The sequence below is a fragment of the Neophocaena asiaeorientalis genome, unplaced genomic scaffold (assembly GCF_003031525.2).
Source record: "Neophocaena asiaeorientalis asiaeorientalis breed wild unplaced genomic scaffold, Neophocaena_asiaeorientalis_V1.1 scaffold150, whole genome shotgun sequence".
NCBI classification, from domain to species: Eukaryota; Metazoa; Chordata; class Mammalia; order Artiodactyla; family Phocoenidae; genus Neophocaena; species Neophocaena asiaeorientalis.
Genome location: NW_020176571.1, coordinates 12018040 through 12043331, shown reverse-complemented (window position 1 = coordinate 12043331; position 25292 = coordinate 12018040). Strand labels below are relative to the sequence as shown.

Below are 25292 nucleotides of genomic sequence, written 5' to 3'. Positions count from 1 at the left end.
TTAACAACCGGCTTTCAAAAAACTCCTGAAATTTAAACAACTGACTCTCACAAGGAAATGCTAACTGGCTCCAGCACACCACTGCTTGAGGACACGGGTCCCCTTGTTACTCGTTACTGTTAAGTCCTACATTAGGGCACATGTAGGCATTTGGTAAACCTGTTACAATCAAAAAATTAAAGGAATACACTTCTAACACACTAAAAGGAGGCTTCTGTTTGATACGCTCTTTGGAAGCTGTATTAATAAACATTTCACATAAATAAATATTACAACTGAACATTTATTCACTCCATAAATATTCAGTGAGTAGCTACCACGTGCCTTACACTGTTCCAGAAGCTGGGATGGCAAGAGTGAACAAGACAGGGAGTGGCCAAGATGGCAGAGCAGAAAGAACCTGAGCTCACCTTCTCCCATGGGCACATCAAAATTACAACTATTTACAGAGGAACTACTGATGAGAAAAACCAGAAGACTAGCAGAAAAGATCTTCTACAACTAAAGACATAAAGAAGGAACCACACGGGGCTTCCCTGGTGGTGGAGTGGTTGAGAGTCCACCCGCCAATGCAGGGGAACACGGGTTCGTGCCCCGGTCCGGGAAGATCCCACATGCCGCGGAGCGGCTGGGCCCGTGAGCCATGGCCCCTGAGCCTGCGCGTCCGGAGCCTGTGCTCCGCAAAGACGGGAGAGGCCACAACAGTGAGAGGCCCGCGTACCGCCAAAAAAAAAAAAAAAAAAAAAAAGAAGGAACCACAACTAGACAGGTAGGAGGGGCAGAGCTGCAGTATAATCAAGACCCATACTCCCAGGTAGGCAACCTACACATGAGAGGATAATTACAATTGCAGAGGTTCGCCCCAAGGAGTGAGGGGTCTGAGCTCCACATCGGCTCCCCAGCCTACACGTCCTACACTGGGAAGACAAGCTGCCATAACATTTGGCTTTGAAGGCCAGCGGGGCTTTTGCGAGAACATGAGGGTTGTGGGAAATAGAGACTCCATTCTTAAAGGGCGCACACAAAATCTCACATGCTCTGGGACTCAGGGCAGAAGCAGGAATTTGAAAGGATTATGGGTCAGATCCACCTGCTGATCTTGGAGAGCCTCCTGGAGAGGCAGGAGGTGACTGCAGCTCCCCCTGGGAAGACAGACACTGGCAATAGCCATTTTGGGAGCTCATTCTACCACGGGGACACTGGCAAGCACCACTTTGGAATCCTTCCTCCGGTTTATGAGCACTGGAACCTGGCCCTGTCCACCAGCCTATTGGCACTAGTACTGGGATGACTCAGGCCAAGCAACTAGCTGGGTGGAGACACAGACCCACCTACCAGCAGGTCTGCTGCCATAAGGCCCTCTGAGCCCACAGTCACCCTGGGACCCGGCCCTGTCCACCAGAGGGCCCAGAACCCAGACCTGTACTTCAGTGGGCCAGCACTAGCCACGGGACCAGCCTCTCCCACGAATGGGGATGCACCGGCCTCAAGTCATCCCCAGCCCAAGCCCCATCCACGAGAGGGTCAAAACACCAACTCCAGGACCCCCACGGCCCTGAAGCCAGAGACCCCAGGACGTACCAGTGAGCCAGCACAAGCCCAAGAATCTGGCCTCACCCACCAGTGGGTGGGCACCAGCTCCAGGACCACCACAGCCCTGCAGCCTGCCACACCGGGACCCAGAGCACACGCCAGCAGGCCGGCACCAGCTACAGGACAGCACGACCCCTCAGCCGGTCACGCTGGGATCCGGCCGCACTCACCAGCAGGCTGATACCAGCTTTGGGACGCGCCGGATCCCACAGCCAGTAGCCTCATGACCCAACCCTGTCCACCAGTGTCGGACAGGCTGGCAGCCTCTGCACAAGGCAGCGCCTGGCAACCGACCGAACCGGGGGGCCTGCTACACCTACCAGGCTGCCCACAGTAGTCAGGCTGTCATACAGAAGGACCCACACAACCCAAATAACGGGCACCTCTAGAGCATACAGCTCTGGTGACCAGAGGGGACTGTGCTGCTGGGACATAAAGGACATCTCCTCCAAAAGGCCGCTTCTCCAAGGTCAGTAAATGTAACCAAGCTACCAGGTACACAGAAATAAAAATAGCAAGGAAGAATACAATAACTGAAATGAAAAATGCACAAGAAGGAATTAACAGTAGATGAGATGATACAGAGGAACAGGTCAATGAGCTGTGCAAATCACTGAACAGAAAAAAAGAAAAAAAGAATAAGAAGAAATGAGGAGAGTTTGAGACCTCTGAGACAACATCAAGCATACTAACATTTGCATTAAAGGAGTCCCAGAAGGAGAAGAGAGAGAGAAAGGGGGCAGAGAACATATTCGAAGGCATAATCGCTGAAAACTTCCCAAACCTAGGAAAGGAAACAGACATCCAGGTCCAGAAAGCACAGAGAGTCCTAAACAGGATCAACCCAAAGAGAAACAAACCAAGACACGGTATAATTAAAGTGGCAGAAATGAAGGATAAAGAGAGAATATCAAAAGCAGCAAGGGAAAAGAAACAAGTTACATACAAGGGAACTCCCATAAGGCTATCTGCTGACTTCTCAACAGAACATCCTCAGGCCAGAAGGGAGTGTCATGATATATTTAAAGTGATGAAAGGGAAAGGCCTAGAATACCCTGCAAGGCTTTCATTCAGGTTTGATAGAGAGATCAAAAGTTGTATAGACAAGGAAAAGCTAAAAGAGTTCAGTATCACCAAACCAGCTTTACAAGAAATGTTAAAGGGACTTGTCTAAGCAGCAAAAAAAGGCCACACCTATAAACATGAAAATTATGAAAGGAGAAATCGCATTGGTGAAGGCAAATATATTACTAGTAAAGGTAATAAATCAGCCATGTATAAAGCTAATAGGAGGGTTAAAAGACAAGAGTAAAAAAATCATCTGTATCCAGAATGAGTAGCTGAGAGATACATAGAACAGAAAGATTTAAAATATGACGTCAAAACAGTAAAGTTGGTGGGGAAGGGGTAAAAATGCAGGGTTATTAAAATCGTTTGAACTTAAGAAATCAGTAACTTAAAATAATCAGATAGATAGATAGATACGTACATTGTGGGGAATATAGTCATGACTATGTCATATCTTTGTATGATGACATATGGTAACTAGACTTACTGTGGTGATCATTTTGAAATGTATAGAAATATCGCATCACTACGTTGTGTAATAGGAACTGACACAGTGTTGTAGGTCAATTATTCTTCAAAAACAAACAAACAAACTCACAGAAAAAGAGATCATATTTGTGGTTACCAAAGGTGGGTGGCAGGATGAGGGGGAACTGGATGAAGGTGGTCAAAAGGTACAAACTTCCAGCTATAAGATAAATAACTGCTAGGGATGTAACGTACATAATAAATATAATTAACACTGTTGTATGTTATATATGAAAGTTGTCAAGATAGTAAATCCTGAGTTCCCATCACAAGAAAAACAATTTTTTTCCTATTTCTTTAATTTTGTATCCATGAGATTACGGATGTTCACTAAATTTACTGCGGTCATCATTTCATGATGTAGGTAAGTCAAATCATGAGGCTGCATACCTTACACTTAGTGCTGTATGTCAATTATATCTCAATAAAACTGGAAGGAAAAAAAAAGAGTGAACCAGACAGACAGGTACCTGCTCTCAAGAAGCTTAATTCCAGTGGAACAGCAATAAATATTTCAGCAAGTTTCCCTTTTCCTTTTCTACTATAATCCCCCTCCCTCCCCTCCTAACCAGAGAAGCTCTAGTGAGCTCAGGGGACAGCTCTCTTCCATTTCATTTCAGTCTTTGTTAGTTTCCTTCTTTCTCCCTCCCACGACATCCATCCCACCCTATCTGACTCCAGTCTGGATAATTTATGACCTCTTACCTCTTCACTGCGTTTTTATTTTTCTCTTTCCAAACTTTTCAAGATATGTTTCTTTTATTGCCAAAACTCTCTTTAGGAAAGGAAACTAACCATTATTGAACATATTCTGTATACCAGGCACTTCTGTACCTCATTTAATTCTCATCATAGGTCAGATGATGTGAGTATTATTACCCCCATTCTTAGATGAGAAAACTGAACTTCTTTTTAATCTTTAAAGGTAGGGGACTTCCATGGTGGTCCAGTGGTTAAGACTCCATGCTCCCAATGCCAGGGGCCCAGGTTCAATCCCTGGTCAGGGAATTAGATCCCACGTGCCGCAACGAAAAAGATCCCGCATGCTGCAACTAAAAGATCCCGCATACTGCAAATAACACCTGATGCAGCCAAATAAATATTTTTTTTAATCTTTAAAGGTAGGATTTAAGGCCAGATCTGACTGACTGCCAAGTTCACATTCTTTTCTTTACACAAACTTCCTCTTAGCTCTCCTATAATAACTCTACTAGATTATATATGTGTTTAGGTGTTCCTGCCATCTTATATTAGCTTATCATTTAGATTATAAGCTTTAAAAGTATAAAAGAGTATTGTTCCTGTATGACCTAGAATAATGGGAGTTTAATAAATCTGGTTAACAGATTTTATTATGATGTTTTATTTATTGCTTTGCTTATAAAAGTAATACATGATCAACATTAAAAGATGAAAACCTAATACAATCACAAAGAAGAAAATAAATCATGCAGGATCCCACTGCCCCAGGATATCCAATTATGGCTATTTTGTTATTTCCATGTTTTTTTCATTACGTATAAACTTTGGAAGTATAATTGGCATCATACTGTACATATCCTTTCATATTGTTTTTTAATTGGATTTTTTATACTTGGCATCATTTCCCCATGCCATTTAATATTCTCCTACAATGATGATATTCTGCTATAGTTATCTAATCATTTTCCTATTATTGTTCCTTAAGATTTTTATTATAAATAGTGCTTGATGAACATTTTTATAGATATATTTGTGTATATCCTATTTTCCTAAAAATAAACTCCTGCATATGAAATTGCAACTCTTTGTGACTTTGTGTGTTATCAAATTGGCTTCCTATGAAATTGTGCCAACTCACCCTTCTACTAGCAGTAGATGGAGTGCCCAATTACCTACATGCTTGGCAGTGTTTGATATTATTATGTTCATTGTTAATCATTAACAGGCTGATAAATAGAAAGCGATATGTCTTCTGTTTGCTGTTTCTTGGCTGAGTGAGTTTGAACAACTTTTCATAAATTTAGCCACCCATGATTTGCAAAATACCTATTTATGCCTTTTGCCTACTTTTCTGCTAGGATGTATTGTTTATTGCTCATTGGCAGGCAGACTCTCAACCACTGCGCCACCAGGGAAGCCCCGCTTGGTAAGCTTTTTATATATCAAAGCTTTGATTCTTTTTTCCTTCTTGTGTTGCAAATGTTTTTTCTAGTTTCATTTACTTAAAAGAACTTTATTTTTAAATAGTTATAGACACTCAAGAAGTTGTAAAATATAGTACAGAGTTCCTGTGAACCTTTCATCAAGTTTCCTGCATTGATAACATCTTACTTTAACTGTAGTACATTACCAAAACCAAGAAATTAACACTGCAACAAAACAGTTAAAGAGATTTAACATTGGTACAAAGCAGTTAAACAGACTATAGACTTATATGGATTTCTTCATTTATTTTACAGTCTATTAATGGAAATTTGAATGATAAATTTTAATGCATTCATTCTTTTTTTCCTTTTTTTGCGGTACGCGGGCCTCTCACTGTTGTGGCCTCTCCGGTTGCGGAGCACAGGCTCCAGACGCGCAGGCTCAGCGGCCATGACTCATGGGCCCAGCTGCTCTGCGGCATGTGGGATCTTCCCGGACCGGGGCAAGAACCCATGTCCCCTGCGTCAGCAGGCGGACTCTCAACCACTGTGCCACCAGGGAAGCCCTAGAACACCTTGTTTTTAACAAGACCTGCCTTCAAGGGAAACTGGTTAACGAAAGCCTAACTTACTCAGGTATCATCAGAGCCTAACTGACCTGGGGAAGGGAAATATCCAACTCCAGCCCACCCTAGCCACCCTATGCCACCTAAGGTGGGGTGGAGGAGAATAAAACCTGAGAAACACTTGTGAAGTTCACAGTCCAGAGGCACAGGCTCACTAAAAGACTGAGACCCAACCACAGGACTACAGAACACTTCCCCTACCCACACTTCACCACACAACTAAAGGCCTATTTACAACAGTTCCCTTTACCTGGTACAGCACGTCTAGCTATCAAGAAAAAATGACAAGGCATACCAAAATGAAAAAAACACAATTTGAAGAAACAGATCAAACATCAGAACCAGACATGGCACGGATGTTGGAATTATCAGATGGGGAATTTAAAACAGCTGTGATTAATATGGTAAGCGCACTGTAGATAAAGTAGAGAGCATGCAACAACCGATAGGCGATGTAAGCAGAGAGACGGAAATCCTAAGAAAGAACCAAAATGAAGTGCTAGATACAAAAAAAACACTGTAACAGAAATAATGTCTTTGATGGACTTAATAGACTGGATGTGAATGAATAAGGAACCTGTGAGTTAAACGACATATCAATACTACCCTTGAAAACCAAAAAGCAAAGAAAACAAAGTCTGAATAAAACAGAATGAAATCTCCAAGGACTGTGGGACAACTATAAAGGTGTACCATATTCATAATGGAAATGCCAGAGAAGAAAGAAACAGAAGAACTATTTTAAACAATGACTGAGAATTTCCTCAAATTATCATCAGGCACCAAACCATAGGTCCAGGAAGCTCTGAAAACACCAAACAGGATAAATGCCAGAAAGACTACATCTAGGCATATCATTTCCAAACTACGGGAAATCAAAGATAAAAAACGCTGAAAGAAACCAAAGGGAAAAAAATCTTACTTATAGAGGCACAAAGATAAAAATTACATCTTTCTTCATTCTTGAGGTTACTAGTAGCCCATTTTATTTATGTACCATAATTTTATGAATTCCTTATTGTTGGATTATTGTTGGAGATTCTTGGGGAAATACTAAATGGGCTTGAAAATTCTGGTGCCAAACATGCGAGCTTTCTTTTCTTCTTTTGGAAACAAATCTAATATTGTCAAGGATCGCTATGCTCCTACACTAAGAAATCTGTAGGTTTGTACTGTTGGGAAATGAGTCACTGCTGTGAATCCTTTGATTAGAACCTGTGTACTTTATGAACTATGTTTCTTTTTTAAACATATATATACGAAGTTTTATGAGAAACTCACATTTTTATATCCTTAATATGTCAACAGGAAGATGTAAAAGAATTTTATTGTAGAATTTTATTTAATCACAGGAAAGGTAGCCCAGTCAAATCTGCAAATGTACAGCTGTGTGGCCATGGACGATTCTCATTCACCGCTATGTTCTCTCAGCCTCCGGGGGAACAATGTCTGCTCTGGGTGTCTGGACCCTTTGGACTTCTAAATCTCTCACCTTGAGGGAGACGGCTGAACACAGTGCAAGTAAGTGTGGGATATTATTTGGGTGCTGACTCTGATGGAAAACAAAGGGTACATGAGATCCTTTAATCAGCCTCTACCTCTTGAAATGCAGAACTCTCGATCTCATTATAATTAAAATAATCAAGGCTCAGTGTGGCCCGGGAAGTGGAGTGATTTCCAAAACTTGTAGAACCTAAAACATGAGCATTTAGGTCATTTTCTATTTTTTTTAAAGTATTGTAAACAATACTACAACAAATATTAAAACATAGTATTTATATCTTTAATATTTGTTATTTCCTTAAGGATAAATTGCTGAAAGTGGGATTCCTAAGCCAAAAAGTATGCTTATTTACAGTCTTTTGGTACATATTGCCAAAACACCCTATCTAAAGGCCATACTAATTCATATTCCTACCAGTGGAACACTCATTTCCTACATCTTTACCAACACTGGGCATGGCCATTCTTTGTAACTTTTGAAGAATTAAATATCTGATATGAATCAGATCATGTTGAACCCCTACTTTAAAACCTCCAAAGATTCTCTTTCGTGCATAGGACACATTCTCAAACTTGGTCTTAAAAATTATTGAGGGCCCCATACAGTTTTGTTTGTGTGAATTATGTTTATTAATATTTGCTGTATTATAAATTGACACATTATTGTAATATAAACAAAAATTTTAATTTTTTATTTAATTCATTAAAAATGATAAATCCATCACGTTAACATAACATTTTAATGAAAGTATTTTTAAAAAAACGCTAGTGAGATACGTGGCATTGCTTTACATTTTTGCAAATCTCTTTAATTACCGGCTTAAAAGAAGATGTTCTATTATAGTAGGAGCTGAAGTCTCATATCTACTTTGAGACTCAGATCTACTTTAGTCTCATAACTATTCAATTTGTTGCAATATTGCACATCCTGTAGCCTCTGGAAAACTCCCCTGTACACTCATGAGAAAATGAGAGTGAAAAAAGTAAACAATGTCTTAGTGTTATTACGAATGTAGTTTTGGGCCCCCCCCGAAATGTTCTTAGAGACTTTAGCGGTCTCCAGACCATACTTTGAGAACCATAAAATGCAAAGGATAAAGGCTAACTCTTTAGCGTGCCATGAGAGTCCTTTCTTCATTCAACCTTAACCTTTCCTCGATGATCCTCTGTTGTGCTCATTCCTGCAGCCAGACAGAATTCTGACATTATGCATTTTCAGTTCTATATGCTTTCACATGTATTATTCTCTTCCAAGAATGCCTGTCTCTGGTGGCTATATTGGGATTTGAGGGAGCTCAATAAATTATAACCTTATCCAAGTTCTGAATAAACTGAGAGACAAAACAAAAAAGCAAACAGAGAGAACCAAGTTACCACCTTTATTACCAATGCAGCTGATTTTGAAGAGTGTAACTTACTAGATGGCGACAGTGGGCTTTCCCATATTCCACCCCCAGAACTTTACAGACCCACCAGTCAGAGACACATGGTGCTAGACAACAGCAGCTCTTCCCATACAGAGGCCCCTGCTCCATTATTATATGCTGAGAATGGAGAAAGGGCTCACTCCCAAGAGGAGAGGAGGAATGACTGGAGCTACAGTCAAATCCCCAGTTCCTTATCCAATAACCAACAATCAGGTAAATCACTCCATGTTTGCTGAAGAGGGATGACTCAGACGAGAAACTACAAGTGGTAGGCTAGCGGCTTACTTTTATACAAAAGAAAACAGGAATGGGGCTGAAGAGTATCTCCCACCCCACCTACACATACACACACACACACACCACAAAAACATTCTCTACCTATAAAATCCCTAGTCATACTCAAACATTACTTATTGTATGAAGCTTTATGTAACTTCCTGACATAGTCTCCCCTCTGCTTACATAACATTTTGCACATATAAATAAATTCAACAAGTGATAGTAAGACCATAACAGGCAAGGGGCAAAGGATACAAATACAAATAAGGTACTACTTCTGCTTTCAAAAACTTAGGGAAACAGTACAACAGCAGCTCCAATATAGCTCTCAGATTTTTATCCCCTACGTTCATTCTGTCGACAAATTTGGAAGCACGAAACACACAGGCATCCTTTTTCTATGGAATAATTTAGGCATGTCATCGCAGCATCTGAAATCTGTCTACATCATTTGACCCTCGCAAATCTGTACTTGACTTTCACGATGCCCCTGAAATCTTTCCGAACTACTCTCATTTCCTATCAAGATTGAGCCACACCAGTGCCACCAGTAATTATCCCCCAAACCTAACAATTCGTTTTTTGTCCTTCCCATTTCCCTAGTAATTTTATACTTGGATGGATGCCTTTGTGTGTTTGTGGGTTTTGAATTTATAGCTATAATGGTAGAAACCTGCAGTAACACAGCTCATTATATAAGGATTCAGAAACAACATGGGCCACATCCCAGATCTAAGACCCAGCAGTAAATATAATAAAAGCCTGATATAACATGTTTAACCTGTAAGGAGGGCAGTTTCTGTCCCTGAACAGCTCATTATAGAGATTCTACTGCCTTGCTATTCCTCCCCGACCCCACGGCAGCTTGCAGACTGCTTGAGAGCACTATCATTGGCTGGATGGTTAGATTAAATGACCTTTGGGGGTCTGTTTTTATCCCCTGAAATTCTATAATTCTAGTGAGTTTCCTTTCCTTGGAAGTATGGCACAAAGTTAGCATTTTACCAAAGTGCCTGGTACATACTCTGTCACTGTAGTTAAAAGTACAAAGCAGAAACTAACACACCATTGTAAAGCAATTATACTCCAATAAAGATGTTAAAAAAAAAAGTACGGATGCTGGAGCCAAGAGTAACTGGCCTCCCATTCCAGCTCTGTGTGTGCCCTTAAAACACATCACTTCATTTCTCTATGCCTCCATCAGCTAACTCATCTATACAATGATGAATATAATCACACCTATCTCATAGGCATATTGTGAGGATCAAATAGTTAATGCATGTAAAGCACTTTAGAATAGTGCCTACCACATACTAAGTGTATAATCAACTGTCAATTACTAGTCCGTACCAGCGAATACGTGTTCAAAGAATTCTACAATTCCATGAACTCCCAGTGACTTAAAATATACATTTATTAGGCACTCGGGAAATGCTGGAGAGTGATCTTGGGTCTGAATTTTATAGATTTATCCGAATCCTTCTAAATGCCTGTCTCATTAAAATGAAAAGGTTTTAAATTAGAAAGGCAGTTAGTCTTTTTTGAAAACGAATTCTCAGCATATATACCAGGCATATACATACTGAATCTACCAATAAAATCCTATTATAAGACCATGTTTGCATAATTCTTTTATATTAAAAATACACATATCCATTTTTTTTAGAGTAGAATCAAGCATCTACAAAACTGTACTACCTCTTCTTCACAAAATCTTGCTGTAGGTGTATCAAATGTTCTAATCAGTCCACCAGGTACAGACACTGACTGCAGTTTAAAAGACATAATCGAAGAGCATATTAAATAGTTCCATAAAATATGGAAAGTGAAGCTAACTTTCAACCATGGAATGGCTAAAGCAGTGGGTAAACCTGGCACGTTTGCTCTTAAGTCATTTTAAAAGCATTAAAACATATTTCAAGGATTTCAAACATGCAATTATTTTTGCTGCCACTCAAAACATGAAATAAACATTGCTTTAAAAAGATACGTGCTTTTTTAACCCATCAAAACAAACAACTTTGAGTAAAAATTGCTTTCCCAAACCATTTTTCCTACATTTGCAACTCATCCAGACAGCTTTAAGTCTGAAATTACAGAAACCGTTGGTAAAATGGATCATTGTTACAAAAAATTAAAATGCATTAAACTCAAGGTGTGGACCTTCTATGATAAACTCCCCTAAAAATATGTATCATGCATTTACTTTGGAATTCCAATCACTAGCCAAGCTGTACTTTTGTCTACCTAATGGTACTGATTTTTTTCAGCTTATCTTGTGGATCAGCCTTATTTTATAATCATGCCTTCCCTGTATTTATCCAAAGTGATAACTATCTTTTAAATTAATTTAACAAATAAATCTGGAGCACCTACTCTCTGTAAGGTACTTTGTTGGGTATTGTACGGGGTTTAAAGCCGGCTGCAACAGTGTTACCCCTGAGGGTTCCCACTCAGGGTGGGCAGAAAGGCAATGCTGACAAATAGACTGAATTCAAGACAATCTGCTCTGTCCCTGTCACTTTACAAGTTCCAGGCCATGGGTCACCATGAGGAAGGGAGAATCCACAGGCTAACCACACTTCTGTCCTAGACCATCCCTGCTTGACCTGTTTGCCGCACACCCCCAATTTCTTATTCCGTGACCTCTTACTTTAAAATCTAGCTCCCTATACCCACCCTAGGCTTGTGTGTTTGGTGACACACATTTAGAGCCTCTTCGCTCAGGTTTCTCTCCACCCTCAAGTCCCAGATTTGCAAAACTCCAGGTAAGAGACCTGCCAGTTCTGCTTTGTCCCTCCGGATCTACAGAGGATTGGTTCCCAGACCCCCGCAGAATACCAAAATCCGAGGATATTCAAGCCCCTTGTGTAAAATGGTGTCGTGTTTGCATATAACCTACACACACCCTCCCATATACTTTAAACCAGCCCTAGACTACTTATAATACTGAATACAATGTAAATGCTATGTAAATACAGGTATACCTCAGGTACCGTGGGTTCAGTTCCAGACCACCACAATAAAGCAAACACTGCAGTAAAGTGGATCACAAACATTTTTGGTTACCCCTTGCATGTAAGTTATATTTACACCACACCGTTTATTAAGTGTGCAGTAATAGCATTAAGTCTAATATGGGAATATATGTATATGTATAGCTGATTCACTTTGTTATAAAGCAGAAACTAACACACCACTGTAAAGCAACAGTACTCCAATAAAGATGTTTATAAATAAATAAATAAATAAAAATACAACGTACATGCCTTAATTTAAAAATATTTTATTGCCAAACAATGCTAACCATCATCTGAGCCTTCAGCGAATCTGAATCTTTCTCTGGTGGAGGGTTTGAAATATTGCAAGAATTACCAAAATGTGACACAGAGACCCAAAGTGAGCAAAGGTTGCTGGAAAAATGGTGCCGATAGACTCTCTTGATACAGGGTTGCCACAAACCTTCAATTTGTGAAAAACACAGTATCTTTGAAGCACAATAAAGTGAAGTATAATAAAACAAGGTATACCTGTAGTTGCCAGTGCATGGCAAATTCAAGTTTTGCTTTTTGGAACTTTCTGGTACTTTTTTTCCTAACATTTTTGACCCACAGTTGGTTGAACCCAGGGAGGCAGAACCCCTGGACACAGAGGACCAACTGTACTTAGCCTAGACCCCTCCCCACCCCTTACGTCTCCCTCCCCGCAAAACCTGCCTGCCATAAAAGGAAAAATAAAGAAACACACAAGGCAATAATTTTATTATAAGAATGATAGAAACCAGCCATTACAGTAGGTCATAAGAGTGAGACATGGCTTCTGATTTTGAATCTTCTGATGTTGCTTAGTGATGGTTTTCAAGGATCCCAGTAGGAGGAACTGGAGCAGAAGGGGCATGTTTATACTCAAAAAAATCAGATTTGTATTTACCAAAATAGTATTTTCACACATGTGATCTTCCACCTTTTTTTGTAGTGTCATCATGGTAACAGAGAACTAGAACTCTTTGAATGGCTTCTACATGCCAGGCACTTTCCAAGTTCAGATTTATTATTCCCCTCCATCTTCTGATGGGGAAGATGTTTTAACTAAGGGTGAGATAGTGAATAATACTAGACGCCTCAGGTGCTAGAACTTCAACTCCCATTTCTTAGCACTTTCAGTTTTAGAGTTCAGATTTCAAAGTGAACCAGAATTTGTATTCATCCCAAACACAATTAACAACTCTTCCTCTTCAAATGTAATAGTCATATATAAATTTCAAATCCTTGGCCTCAAAGGCAGCAGATCAAAGAAGGTGGCATATCCATCCATAACTTCTATGGATCAACAGGGGGAGGTGCACAAACTGTCAGCAGGAGTTTTCCTGGACCCAGTTTGGCATAAAGAAAGCAAAGGAGGGCTTCCCTGGTGGCGCAGAGGTTGAGAGTCCGCCTGCCGATGCAGGGGACGCGGGTTCGTGCCCCGATCCGGGAAGATCCCACATGCCGCGGAGCGGCTGGGCCCGTGAGCCATGGCCGCTGAGCCTGCGCTCCGCAACGGGAGAGGCCACAACAGTGAGAGGTCCGCGTACCGCAAAAAAAAAAAAAAAAATGGAAGACAGATATGTCCCAGGAAAAAATGTTTCCATACAGCAGATAAAAATTTGGGCCAAACATATTGCCATAAACTTAAAAACAAAGAAAAAGACCAAAATAAAGCTACCGTATCTATAAAGCAAGAGATCATATGAAATATACAAGAGCTCAGGGAAGATGCGGCAAGATGACAGGAAGTGAAATGTGATTTGGCAGAGCCCAGGAAACAAATATTTCACTGGCAGCAACCAGATTCTGCTAAAAACATGGAAAGAAACAAGAACGTCAGAAATGGAAAAAGAAGTAGAAAATTCAAAGAAGTAGAAAAAAAGGAATCCAAAAGAATTAGAAAAAAAATAATAGTGAGACAGGACTATTAAAAAGATCTTAACATATGCAATAACTGGTATCCTGAAGAATAGGTAAAAACACAACAAAACAGGAAAAAAGTTAAAGATATACTTCAGAGTAACTTTCCAGAAATGTCACAAATCTACAGACTGAGAGGGCATGCTGAACCCTAGGAAAAACTGACACAAAACATTCAACACTGAATCACATTTTAGTAGAGTTACTGGAATTGAAAGGAAAAAAAAAAAAAAAAACTTGTGCACTGAGGCAAAAAGTTTGAGTCGGAATGTTACTTTCTACAGCAATGTTTAACACCAGAAGACATTGGAGCAGCGGTACAAAGTCCTCGGGGATATAAAGCACATGATTTAAGAACTGTGCACAGTCAAATAGTCATCAAAGAGTAATGAAAATGAACATTTTTGAACTCGCAAAACTCAGGGAATATACCCCAAACCCTTCCTGAAGAAACTACTACAAGCCAAACTTTGAAGAGCCCAGATAAATGGAATACTGGTCCTAAGTACTGACCTCATTTAACTGTAGGACTAAAACTAAAACAATTTTGGCGATTATGGTCACAGAACAGAATTTAAATGTTATAAACGCTAATGATGTAGAAATAATACAGCAAAGGTCTGGAGGGGAAGAGGACAGATGGTGGGTGGTAATGTCAATGTGATGATTTTCTCGTCTGGTAGAGCAGAGGACTGAAAGATTACTGAAGCTGATAAATCACGTAACAGACCTGTAAGTACATCTCAAAGTCTAAAGAATATGATATGAAAAATTACGTCATCATCAAGAATCAGGTGACTTTGGGAGAAAGTGGAAAAAACTAATTTTACCATTACTCATGTCAGGAAGTCAACAGACAGCTGTCTAAAGAAATACAAGTTTAAGTATTTGCGGGGAGGGGCACTGTCATATATTGCTGGTGAGAAAGGACATCATAGGACATCTTTAGACCTGTTGTATGGGACCAACAGATAAGGGGCAACTTTGCAGAGTTTAGCTTTAGGGACTGGCTGGAAGTGAAAAAACAGTTGAGGAGAATGAGTCCTTCCCTACCACAAACCATCTCTCCAGTACCAACTTGTTATACTGTAGCTGACAACTATCATGACTAGTGACCAGCCGACATCTTTGGAATACTATGTGCCACTTCTCCGCAAAAAGGCCAAAGTTGCTTTCCCAGTTTCCTTTACAGCTAGAACAGGCATGTGACTGAGGCTGCAACCATCAGACACAACCACACCAGAGTTTGACAACCAAGAGAGCATCTTTGGCCACTGGGATAAATGAGGGTGTCAGCTTTCAGGGGTGGCAAAGGCAGAGGTTCTGGGTTCAAGTGCCCAGAGGTGGTAGGAGTGAGCCTCCACCGGAGCGGTTCTAAAGAATGTCTTGGGTGTTATTCCAAGCTGGCTGTCTCTGTGCCTATCTGGCCTTCCTAGATATTCTGTAAGGTACTCAGTATGCTTTAAAAATACTTACTTTCTGGGCTTCCATGGTGGCACAGTGGTTAAGAATCCACCTGCCAATGCAGGGAACATGGGTTCGAGCCCTGGTCCGGGAAGATCCCACGTGCCGCGGAGCAACTAAGCCCGTGTGCCACAACTACTGAGCCTGCAAGCCACAACTACTGAAGCCCACGTGCTTAGAGCCCATGCTCTGCAACAAGAGAAGCCACCGCAATGAGAAACCCACGCACTGCAACGAAGAGTAGCCCCTGCTCGCCGCAACTAGAGAAAAGCCTGCGTGCAGCAACAAAGACCCAACGCAGCCAAAAATAACATAAATAAAATAAATAAATACAATTAAAAAAAAAAAAACCTTACTTTCTGCTCAATCTAGGTAGCAGGGAGTTCTGTTATTTACAACTAAGAACAATGCCTGACTATGTATAGTACTGGCAGAACACACATTTGAAAAACAAAACAAACAAACAAGAAAAACCCAAAAACAAAAAAATTTAAAACACCCATTAACCTTGAAAAGACCAAAGACCTAATGTTTTCATTAGCTCCCAGTCTAGAGATCACGTATACACAGTAACTTCACACTAAGATACCAAGTATCTGTGATATGTCCCTCTCCTAGAACATTATATCTGTTTTAAATATAAGTTAAAGAATGGGCTCTGTTAAAATAGGTCTTGATTTTAAGTGCAGTTATACGAGAAGCATCAAAAGTTAAAGCATTCCTAAGAGGTAAAAGCAAATACTGCTGAATCTTACTATCTAGACTTGCTGAAATCCTGTGGAAGATTTAATGGATGATGATTCTAAACTCATCTAAAAAGCTTAATGCTAATCTCCAAAGCTTGCTTTTAAGCCCAAAGTGTGATCAAGTTCACTGTCTACTGTGAAAGGATTAAGGAATAATGTTACTTCCATTGTTCCCTCTCTTATTCTTGGCTATGAAAAGCAATCAAATATACACCTTTATCCTGGAGTTTCATGATAAAGAAGGGCTGCTGCTGGTGGACTTTACCACTGAACGGATACAGTTACTTTGGAATCTAGGAGCTGCATACAATGGTTCTCAAAGTGGGGTTCCTGAATCAGAGCATCGACATCACCTGGGAATTTCTTGGAAATGAAAATTTTACTGAATTGGAAGCTCTGGGGGTGGCGCCCAGAATTCCGTGTTATAAACTCTCCTGGTATTTCTTTTCTACGCTGAAGTTTGAGAACCACTTTCTTTGGCAGCACAACTAAACCACCCCAATCAAAGGAGAACTTACTTCTGAGGATGGAATAGCAAGATGTACCCTCTCAATTACACATTTCAGAGCATTAAAGGAGTTCTTCCCTAGAACTAGCTTAATTTCACATGTAGCATAAACTCATTTCTTCTTCATTGAGGGGATACAGGACTCTTGCTTACTAAGATCCCATAGGGAAGTTTCTTTTCCCGGGGACTGTTAGACATCAAGTACCCTTCAATCTTCTCCTCAGGCTAAATAACCTCAGTCCCTTTTACCTTTATTTAAGACTTTTTAAAAACTCATCATCCTTGTCAAGCTAGAGTAAAACATAACCTCATCTGACTGTTCAGTTTAACTGAAACACGTTTTCTATCACGGAAATTAACTCCAAAAAACCTAGGTTTCTTATATTCTACCTATGTTTTACAGTATGAGATGTACTTCTTAAAATAAAAAATCAAATTTTAGGTCTGTCCTTTCTACATATTCTGATTCCTCCTCTTCACCCCGTTCCTCTTCCTAAAAAAAGTTTTAGTTCATCGTAAGGTCACTACGTATTTCATATATATTGGATTAAACATTCTAATCCTCATTTGCCCCATTAAATAAGAACTGACCAGATGGACATTCCTCTCTCTCTCCTGAGCAGGGTTTAGTTAATTAAAAATGATTATTTTTACTATGTATTTTATATATCAGCCAGATGTTACCTGCGGTCTTTTCTGGAAAGGATCATTTGGTGGTGGTTATAAAATATATATTTTCCTTTGGGAAGCAAGACTCTTGAGCACGATCATGAAAACAAATGAGAAATGGATTTCACCTCACACCCTTTTCCTAGTGCCAAAATGGGCATAACGTTTCATTTCCTTTGAAAGTAGGATCTATTCAAATTCTTTCTTCTTCTAACTCTGCATCCTGGTCCTATTTATGCTGTGTCAAAAGAGGATCAAGTTGATGGAAGAAAAATTCGTGTTGGTTTTGTCTGTACTAGAAGTGTAAGTTGACTTTTCCAAAGAAACTGATTTGGTTTAAGACATATGTGTGTGACATAGCCACTGTTCTGCTCAATTAGGACGGAGACTCCATTGTGTCACTGTGAGGCTGCCCTTCCAGATAGACATTATAACAGTTCCTGCTTTTGCACAGGTCTCCTTAGAAGCTATAGTTCATGCAAACTAATTTGCCTATATTTCCCATTAGTGCTGAAACAATCCAGAATGAGGCAAAGATACTGTAATTACAAAATTGTTTTGTGATTACATTAGTCATTTTCTCTCCATCGGTAGACCAACTAGAATTCAAATAAGTGCTCCCTCTTTTTTCTTAAAAACAAAACAAACAAAAATAACCCGCAAAGGGACTTCCCTGGTGGCGCAGTGGTTAGGAATCCGCCTGCCAATGCAGGGGACACGGGTTCGAGCCCTGGTCTGGGAAGATCCCACATGCCGTGGAGCAACTAAGCCCGTGAGCCACGGCTACTGAGCCCACGTGCTACAACTGCTGAAGCCCACGCACCTAGCGCCTGAGCTCCACAACGAGAAGCCACTGCAACGAGAAGCACACGCACCGCAACGAAGAACAGCCCTCACTCGCTGCAACTAGAGAAAGCCCGCGCGCAGCAACAAAGACCCAACGCAGCCAAAAATAAATAAAATTTAAAAAATAATAACTCACAAAGCAACATTCAACTCTCTTTATAAAAACAAAAAGAAGTCAATTCTTGAGATCACCCAAAATTGTGAAAGTCTAACAGATTAAATTAACCACACTATCGGTTAGATTTAGATGGTTGGTCTTCTCCAAGACCCCATTTAGAAGATGACTAGAGACAAAAGTTGAGTCTTGAAAGCCTGAAATTCACATGACAACAAACATAATATTTGGTGTGGCACAGTGTATGAGCAAGTAAGACACTTTTAATTCCAAAGCCCTGGCTCTGTCCTGTGAAATATGTCATGGCATGAGGTGGATCTAAGTTCTGGTCTCGGCTCTGACTTTCTGTGTGACCTTGCATAAGTGACATCCCCACTTTGAGTTGCTTTTCTCATGAAAACGTAGAACTAGATATTCTCTAAAGTCTCTTTAGACCCCTAAACTATATGATTGGTTGTTTAAACACATCTTTAAGGCTTAAATAGGCCTACTGAACAACTGCAGTAATTTCCGTGAGAAGGGCTGGGGGTTGCTTTCATTAACTTAGAAGCTTTAAACACAGCACAGGGTGACTCATCTCCTGACTGTATAAAGCATCTGGTCCCCCTGTCCTGAAGTATCCAAATCGGCTTGTAGTAAATCATGGTCACCTCAGAAATGACCTCTTCCTCTTATGTTTTCATGGCAACCAACATTTACTACTGTCTTTCTGTTAAAGTCATCTGTGTTACATTTGATTTCGAGAGCCAAGTAAGGGGCAGACATTCCTGATGAAGTGTCTGATAGTCCTTGGAATAAACTGTCCTCCCAAATATATGATTACTTACCTCTAGATCAGGCCATGTTCATCAGCCTCTAATAGGTCTGAGGGGCTCACTGGTCTTAATTTCCTGTGTGAATCTGTAACTGTCCGCAGGGGTCCATTTCAGTGGACGCGGCATATAAATCAGAACTGACGATAATGATGCCTGTTCACTTGATCGACTGAAATGACCAGCTGGGTTTAATGGGAGGAAAACAGAAACCCCTGTGAAATTGGAATAGCTTCAATGGTGATGGCATGTAATTACTTTTCTGAAAAGTTTCTTCTCCAAAGGTGACTGGCCATTGTGCTGGTGGGCACGTGGACCAGCATGTTATGAAGGTGGAAACGGCATTCAGAGCCGCTGACCACATCCAAAGGCCTGAGTCAAAAGTTCGCTTTCTGCTAGGGTGTGAGGGGAAAGCAGAATATCTTTTCTGCTCTTATTTTTAATCATTTCACTCACAGAGAGGTGCTCTGAGGGGTGTGCCTAATTGACTACTGAGAGGCAAATTCTAATTTAGATTGCTGCAAAAGTGTTTTCTCTTTAGAGCCATGTACCATTTTCTTGGATGTGTTATCATTATCTTTAGGGTAAGAAAAACTGAACTCTGAGTGAATCTTGATATCATCTGCATCAACCCCTTTATTTTACAGATGAAGGAACTGAGGTCCAGAGATGTGAATAGACTGGACTAATGTCACAAAGCTAGAAAGAGGAAGAGGCTGGGCTAGAATTCAGCAGATGAGAAGATGAAGCCAAAACCAACTCCTCAGTCCAGAGTTTTCCATTTATGAGTAGCTGGAGACTTGTTCAGGGAGGAAGAAAAAGATGCTCTCCGTGAAAAATCACCATTTAAGAAAACTTAAGTTCTATAATGTGGGAGAGGTGCTAGCAAGCCAAAAAGGTGGAGGTGGGCAGTTGAGAGAGACAGTAAAGGAACTGGTAGCCCACAAAGCAGATGACCATTCCCCATAGCTGACCGGGGGCTCTGTCTATGGGTCTTTGGGTGCCAGGGGACAGTTTTACGTACCTGGGGCGACTGCACAGACTCAGGAGCCAGACTGCCTGCCTCGGCTTGATTCTTGACTCTGCTAATTCTGAGCTCTGTGACCTTTGGCAAGTTGCTTAAGCTCTCTGTGCCTCAGTCCCTCATCTGTATAAAAGGATGATAACATCAGTACTGACTGTTGTGAGGATTAAAAACGTTACTGTACTAATCTTGCTGTAACAGAGATTAAATAAGGGTGAAATAAATTGATATACATAAGGAGCTTAGCACATACTAAGTGCTGTTAGTGTCTGCTGTTTCTTCCCTATTCACTCTATCAGAGAAAGTTTCAGAATACAGACATAAGTTGTATTTATTAATAATGTACTGAGGTGCTTTATCTGAGATAAATACCCAAGGACTCTACTAGAAAGTCATTGATAAAACCTCTTTATATGTTTAATGGATTAACTTTTCAATATGTATTACTACAATCGAAAGGTTTTTTAAAAATAAACAACTACAGGAATTTTTTTAATTAAAAAATTCAATGATATCCATAGTTTCACATAACAATGACAGAAATTTCATTAGCAAAACAATTAGTAGAAGGGCATATCTGCTGCAAAAATTAAATCCGGATTTTCAGGGCAGGAAATTAGTGCCGAGTAAGTGAATCTTGAAGTCAGTGAGAAAACAAGAGCGGTTCAGGGGTGCTGCATTTTCTTTTGCTACAGCATGGTTCTTGGGCAAGTCAACCTTTTGCTTCCTTAGAATTTAATGTTGTCAAAGCTATCATTAACAATTTACTGAGAGTTCTTAAGAGAACACCTTCACAAAATTAACAATGGAGATCTTCTAGCAATCAAGACCATTTCAGACATGGCTGAAACGGGGACCATGTGTGTACACACCATGTGTGTACCTGGCTTTTCCCTTTCATTCTTTGAGTTAAATTCAATGGAAATTTTAAGGGAAAAAAGTCAGTTACCTATTCCCTCATTTTTTTAATGAAATAGATTTAGCAATCACACAGAAAAATAGTAAAGGACTTTTCTGGAATTTGTCACTGATTTAAGACATGGGAAGATCATGATAAGCTGCATATCTTCCAGTCACGTGATGGTAAATCTGTGGGGAAAGCGGAGTTGAATTAGTCATTAATTATTATATTACTATACATATCAATTAATAATTACAGTATTACATAATAATTTTAGTTAACATTTCATTATAAAGCCCCACCTTATGTACTCAGCAGAATCTCCATCCAACCTATTGAGGTGGAGGTTTGCTTGGAAGAAGGCAGAGGCTGTGTACAACGAGGTCATCAGATGAGTTTCCATCTCCAGTTCTCACAACCCAATAAGTGCCTTTTTATTTCTTTCTCAAAAATATTTGTCAGTTTGTTCCAAGGACAACGGGTTGCTCCTCACCTGCCTCTCGATGTCCGCGAGCAGAGTGCTGGCACCTATTCGAAAGAGTTCTGGCTTCAGCCACTCATCCCCCAGCTCCTCCTTTATGAGAGAGAGCCAAGCAAGGGAGTCCTTCGCGCTGCGGATGCCTCCTGCCGGCTTAAAGCCTACCTAAAAGGGGAGGTGGGAAAGAGAGCAATGCTTAGCATTGTTATTGGGTTGCTTTAAAAACTGGTCCTGTGTTAATACGGGGTCTCCATCCTCTCTTTTCTAAAGCCTATTTCGCGTGTCCCCCCGCCTCCCCCCAGCCCCCGCAGAAGACCTTAGAGCACTGACTCATGCCCATTTACACTACAAAACGACTTTTCCAAGATTAATGGGAAGAATGTCACTGCCTCTGAGACACTAATGAGAGTTAATAACCCTCATTAACATTTCACTTACTGGAAAGTCATAAACCTCAACCATCTAGACCATAGCTGTGAACCTGGGATAAACAAGAGAGGTGCCAATAAACAGGAAAACATATCACAAAAGCCCATTCATTCTCCGTTTCTACCAGGAGGCCAGAAGAAATGTACACCTTCCAGCCCTCCATCCTGAGCTGCAAGAGAGACATATGTGGGTTTAAAACAAGAGGAGAGACTCAGTGAGGCCACACTAAACAAATTAGCAGCAACCAGCAAGGAGAGGTGACAGTTACTTTAATCAACTTAACTGCAGGGACTCTTTTTCTAAGCTGTAAGTAGACCAAGTTACGTAGAGCAGCCAAACAGTTAAAAAAGCACAGGTGAAAAAGACGGTGTAGGGGACCTTTACACTTCAGTAGTCTCTGAAGGTGACCACAAAACAGCACAATTCGGCCAATATCTGATGTTTGCAAATGATGTCCCTGGGTCCATTCGAAAATGATAAACGTGTCCTATATACAGTAAAACCTGCTTATTTGGATATGCTTGTCTCAAGAACTTGACTATCCGGTACAGTAAACACCCAAAGCCCAAGAACTAAAGCTCATGCCTTCGACCACTCAGAGTTTGGCTGCTCTGACAGGTGGCGCCAGCAGGGGGCGATTGCTAACAGAATGCCAGAGAAGGGACACGATAAATGAATGGTCCCATTATCAACCTGTAAAAAATGATTAAACAGAAGCCTTGATTAAATAGAGTCGGGAGACCAGAAGCGGGGGTTCTAACTCCTGGATAACAGAGCCTGACAGGAAGAAGAAAGACTCCTTTTCTGCAAAGGACTCAGCCAATGAAAAGACCCGGACTCCTTGCTTAGTATACGCTGTCTTCCTTTTCCTCTCTATAAAGCACACTTCTTTCCTTGCCCTGCAGGGACTTGCATGTGGCTCGCCATGGTGGCTGATCTCAAATAAGCCCAGCTTTGGCGGAGAAATAGCTAGCGGTCTACTTGCTTTAGGTCAGCAAACCCAACCCAGAAACTCCTGATAACCTGGACTCCACCACGTCCCTCACATCACATCCAGTGACCCACCAAGTCAAGTCCCACCGATCCCACCCTCTGAACTCGTCTATCTCCACACGTACTTTCCTCTCTACTCTCCCTTCCACTGTTTTAGTTTAGACTCTCGTCAGCCCTCACTGGAACATCGGGAGAAGCCTCCTAACCGGTTTCCCTGCCTCGGACATACGTCACACAGCTAAGCAACAGCCGTACAGAGATTCGAACCATATCTGCCTATCGCTCTGGAGCCCAAGTGACCCTGTAAGAGTGAGGGGAGGGACTTCCCTGGTGGTGCAGTGGTTAAGAATCTGCCTGCCAATGCAGGGGACATGGGTTTGATCCCTGGTCCGGGAAGATCCCACATGCTGCGGAGCAACTAAGCCCGTGTGCCACAACTACTGAGCCTGCGCTCTAGAGCCCGCGAGCCACAACTACTGAAGCCTGCGTGCCTGGAGCCTGTGCTCTGCAACAAGAGAAACCACCGCCATGAGAATCCCATGCACCGCAGCGAAGAGCAGCCCCCGCTCGCCGCAACTAGAGAAAGCCTGCATGCAGCAACGAAGACCCAATGCAGCCAAAAATTAAATAAATAATAAAATAAAATAAAATAAAATGATATTTCTTCAAAAGAACAATTAAAAAAAAAGAGTGAGGGGAGGTGTGGGGAGTAGGGGGAGATAGGTAGAGTCAGGTTATTTATTGAGATGAGGCAAAAAAAAGAATAAATTTTAGCTCATATTAGCATACGCGTTAATCACAGGAGCATTTTCTGTCAATTAGGCAGTGCTGCATATAGATTTTTCTATACAATTCAGTTGTGCCAGCAAATCTATTTGGCAATGTTTCGAAAGACAGTTTCTAGCGTAAGTTTATCCTTTTTTTTTTTTTTAAGGGAGAGAATATGGAAAACATAAATCTGCAGTGAAATCAGCTATGAAATATCAAGCCTCTGCTTCTCAGGAGTGACACTAATCATGGTCTGGAAGGCGGCCTGTCACATTTTAAAACACCCCTTAAATCAATGATGTGGAAGCTTCACAGTCTAAGGGCTGCCCGGGCAGCTTGTCAACAATCCAAAAAAATGCCCCTGGTTTGCAGATAGACACAGGTCCTATGTGAAATCAAATGTGATCAAGATGAATATGAATTGACTTGTACCTGTTTCTCAATAAAACCAGGATGAACTTTATTTATTAGCTGAGGAAAGGAGGGATACAATTAAAAAGAAAGTAATGAAAGACAGCAAAATGTTCCTCCCTCACTACCCTGATCTAGAACACTGAACACTTAAAACTTTTATTGAAATTCTTGTGTAAGGGCTCTTTTGAGAAGGGGCGTGTTCACTTTTGTATCCCTAGCACTTAACAGAGGTTAACACGGCACACAGGTAACGACTCAATGAATGTTTACTGAAAACAAAACAGGACTTGGGCCCCCACTGGAGAATCTTAGCCCCAACTATGGAGCTTACGAAACGTAGAGATGCCTGAAGACTGATCCAGGACCGCCGGGGTGAGGACCCAGGCATCTGGAAGTATAAAAAGCTTCCCATCTATTGGGATGTTCTTCGGCTGAGAGTAAGAACCACTGATCTAGTGAGTGGTGGTGGTCTCATTTGGGGGGCCCAAAGCTGGAGTTCTCATTCTTACAGCTTTTCTTATAATTTTTTTTTTTTTTTTTTAATTTGGACCATTGCAGAAAGGCTACCAAGTAGAGGTTACTCAAGTTGGGTTAACTTTCACATGTAGGTCACCGTGTAGGTATTTATCCTATTTGTACTCTTCTAAGTATGAAGGAGCAAATGCTGCAAGGAGTTCCTTTCCTCTCAAACCCAGGTACCTTCTTAAAAAGGTCTCCGATTCCAAAATAAACTGAAATACAGTCACATATAAAGTCATCACAACCAGCTGGCAAAGGATTAAAGTTCTTTTTTTTGGGTTTCTATTCAGCAGAAATCAAGAGATTGGTTTTAAAAGATGCCTTTCAGGAAGGGAAAGTCTCATTTAAAAGTAAAAATTACCTTTCTCACAAATGATGTTAAAAAAAAAATCCTTTGAGATAATTTGCAGCTAAACAAGCAACTTGAAGTGAAAAGGAAAATCCAAACTCATCTAAAAAAAAAAAAACACCTCATACGCATTTTTCCTTTTAAATTCATGTTTCAAAAAT

The 25292-nt window shown here is 40.8% G+C and overlaps 1 protein-coding gene across 2 annotated transcripts in view; it reads right to left on the bottom strand.

Moving 5' to 3' along the window:
• Positions 1 to 18555: 18555 nt before the first annotated feature.
• The window catches only part of DERA (deoxyribose-phosphate aldolase), a 116992-nt gene continuing 110255 nt past the window's right edge, over positions 18556 to 25292 (bottom strand). Inside the window, exons 8-11 of one of the 2 annotated variants that reach the window (XR_003001575.1) lie at positions 21675 to 21824; positions 21230 to 21369; positions 20281 to 20403; positions 18556 to 19441 (exon numbers count right to left, since the gene is read on the bottom strand). Coding sequence is in view for 1 of the 2 variants with exons in the window: in XM_024733397.1 (XP_024589165.1) it covers positions 21313 to 21369; positions 21675 to 21824 (207 nt within the window). In the remaining variant the exon portion in view is untranslated. Of the gene's footprint in view, positions 19442 to 20280; positions 20404 to 20596; positions 21370 to 21674; positions 21825 to 25292 lie in introns of those variants that run through there. The other variant, XM_024733397.1, reaches the window with a different exon arrangement.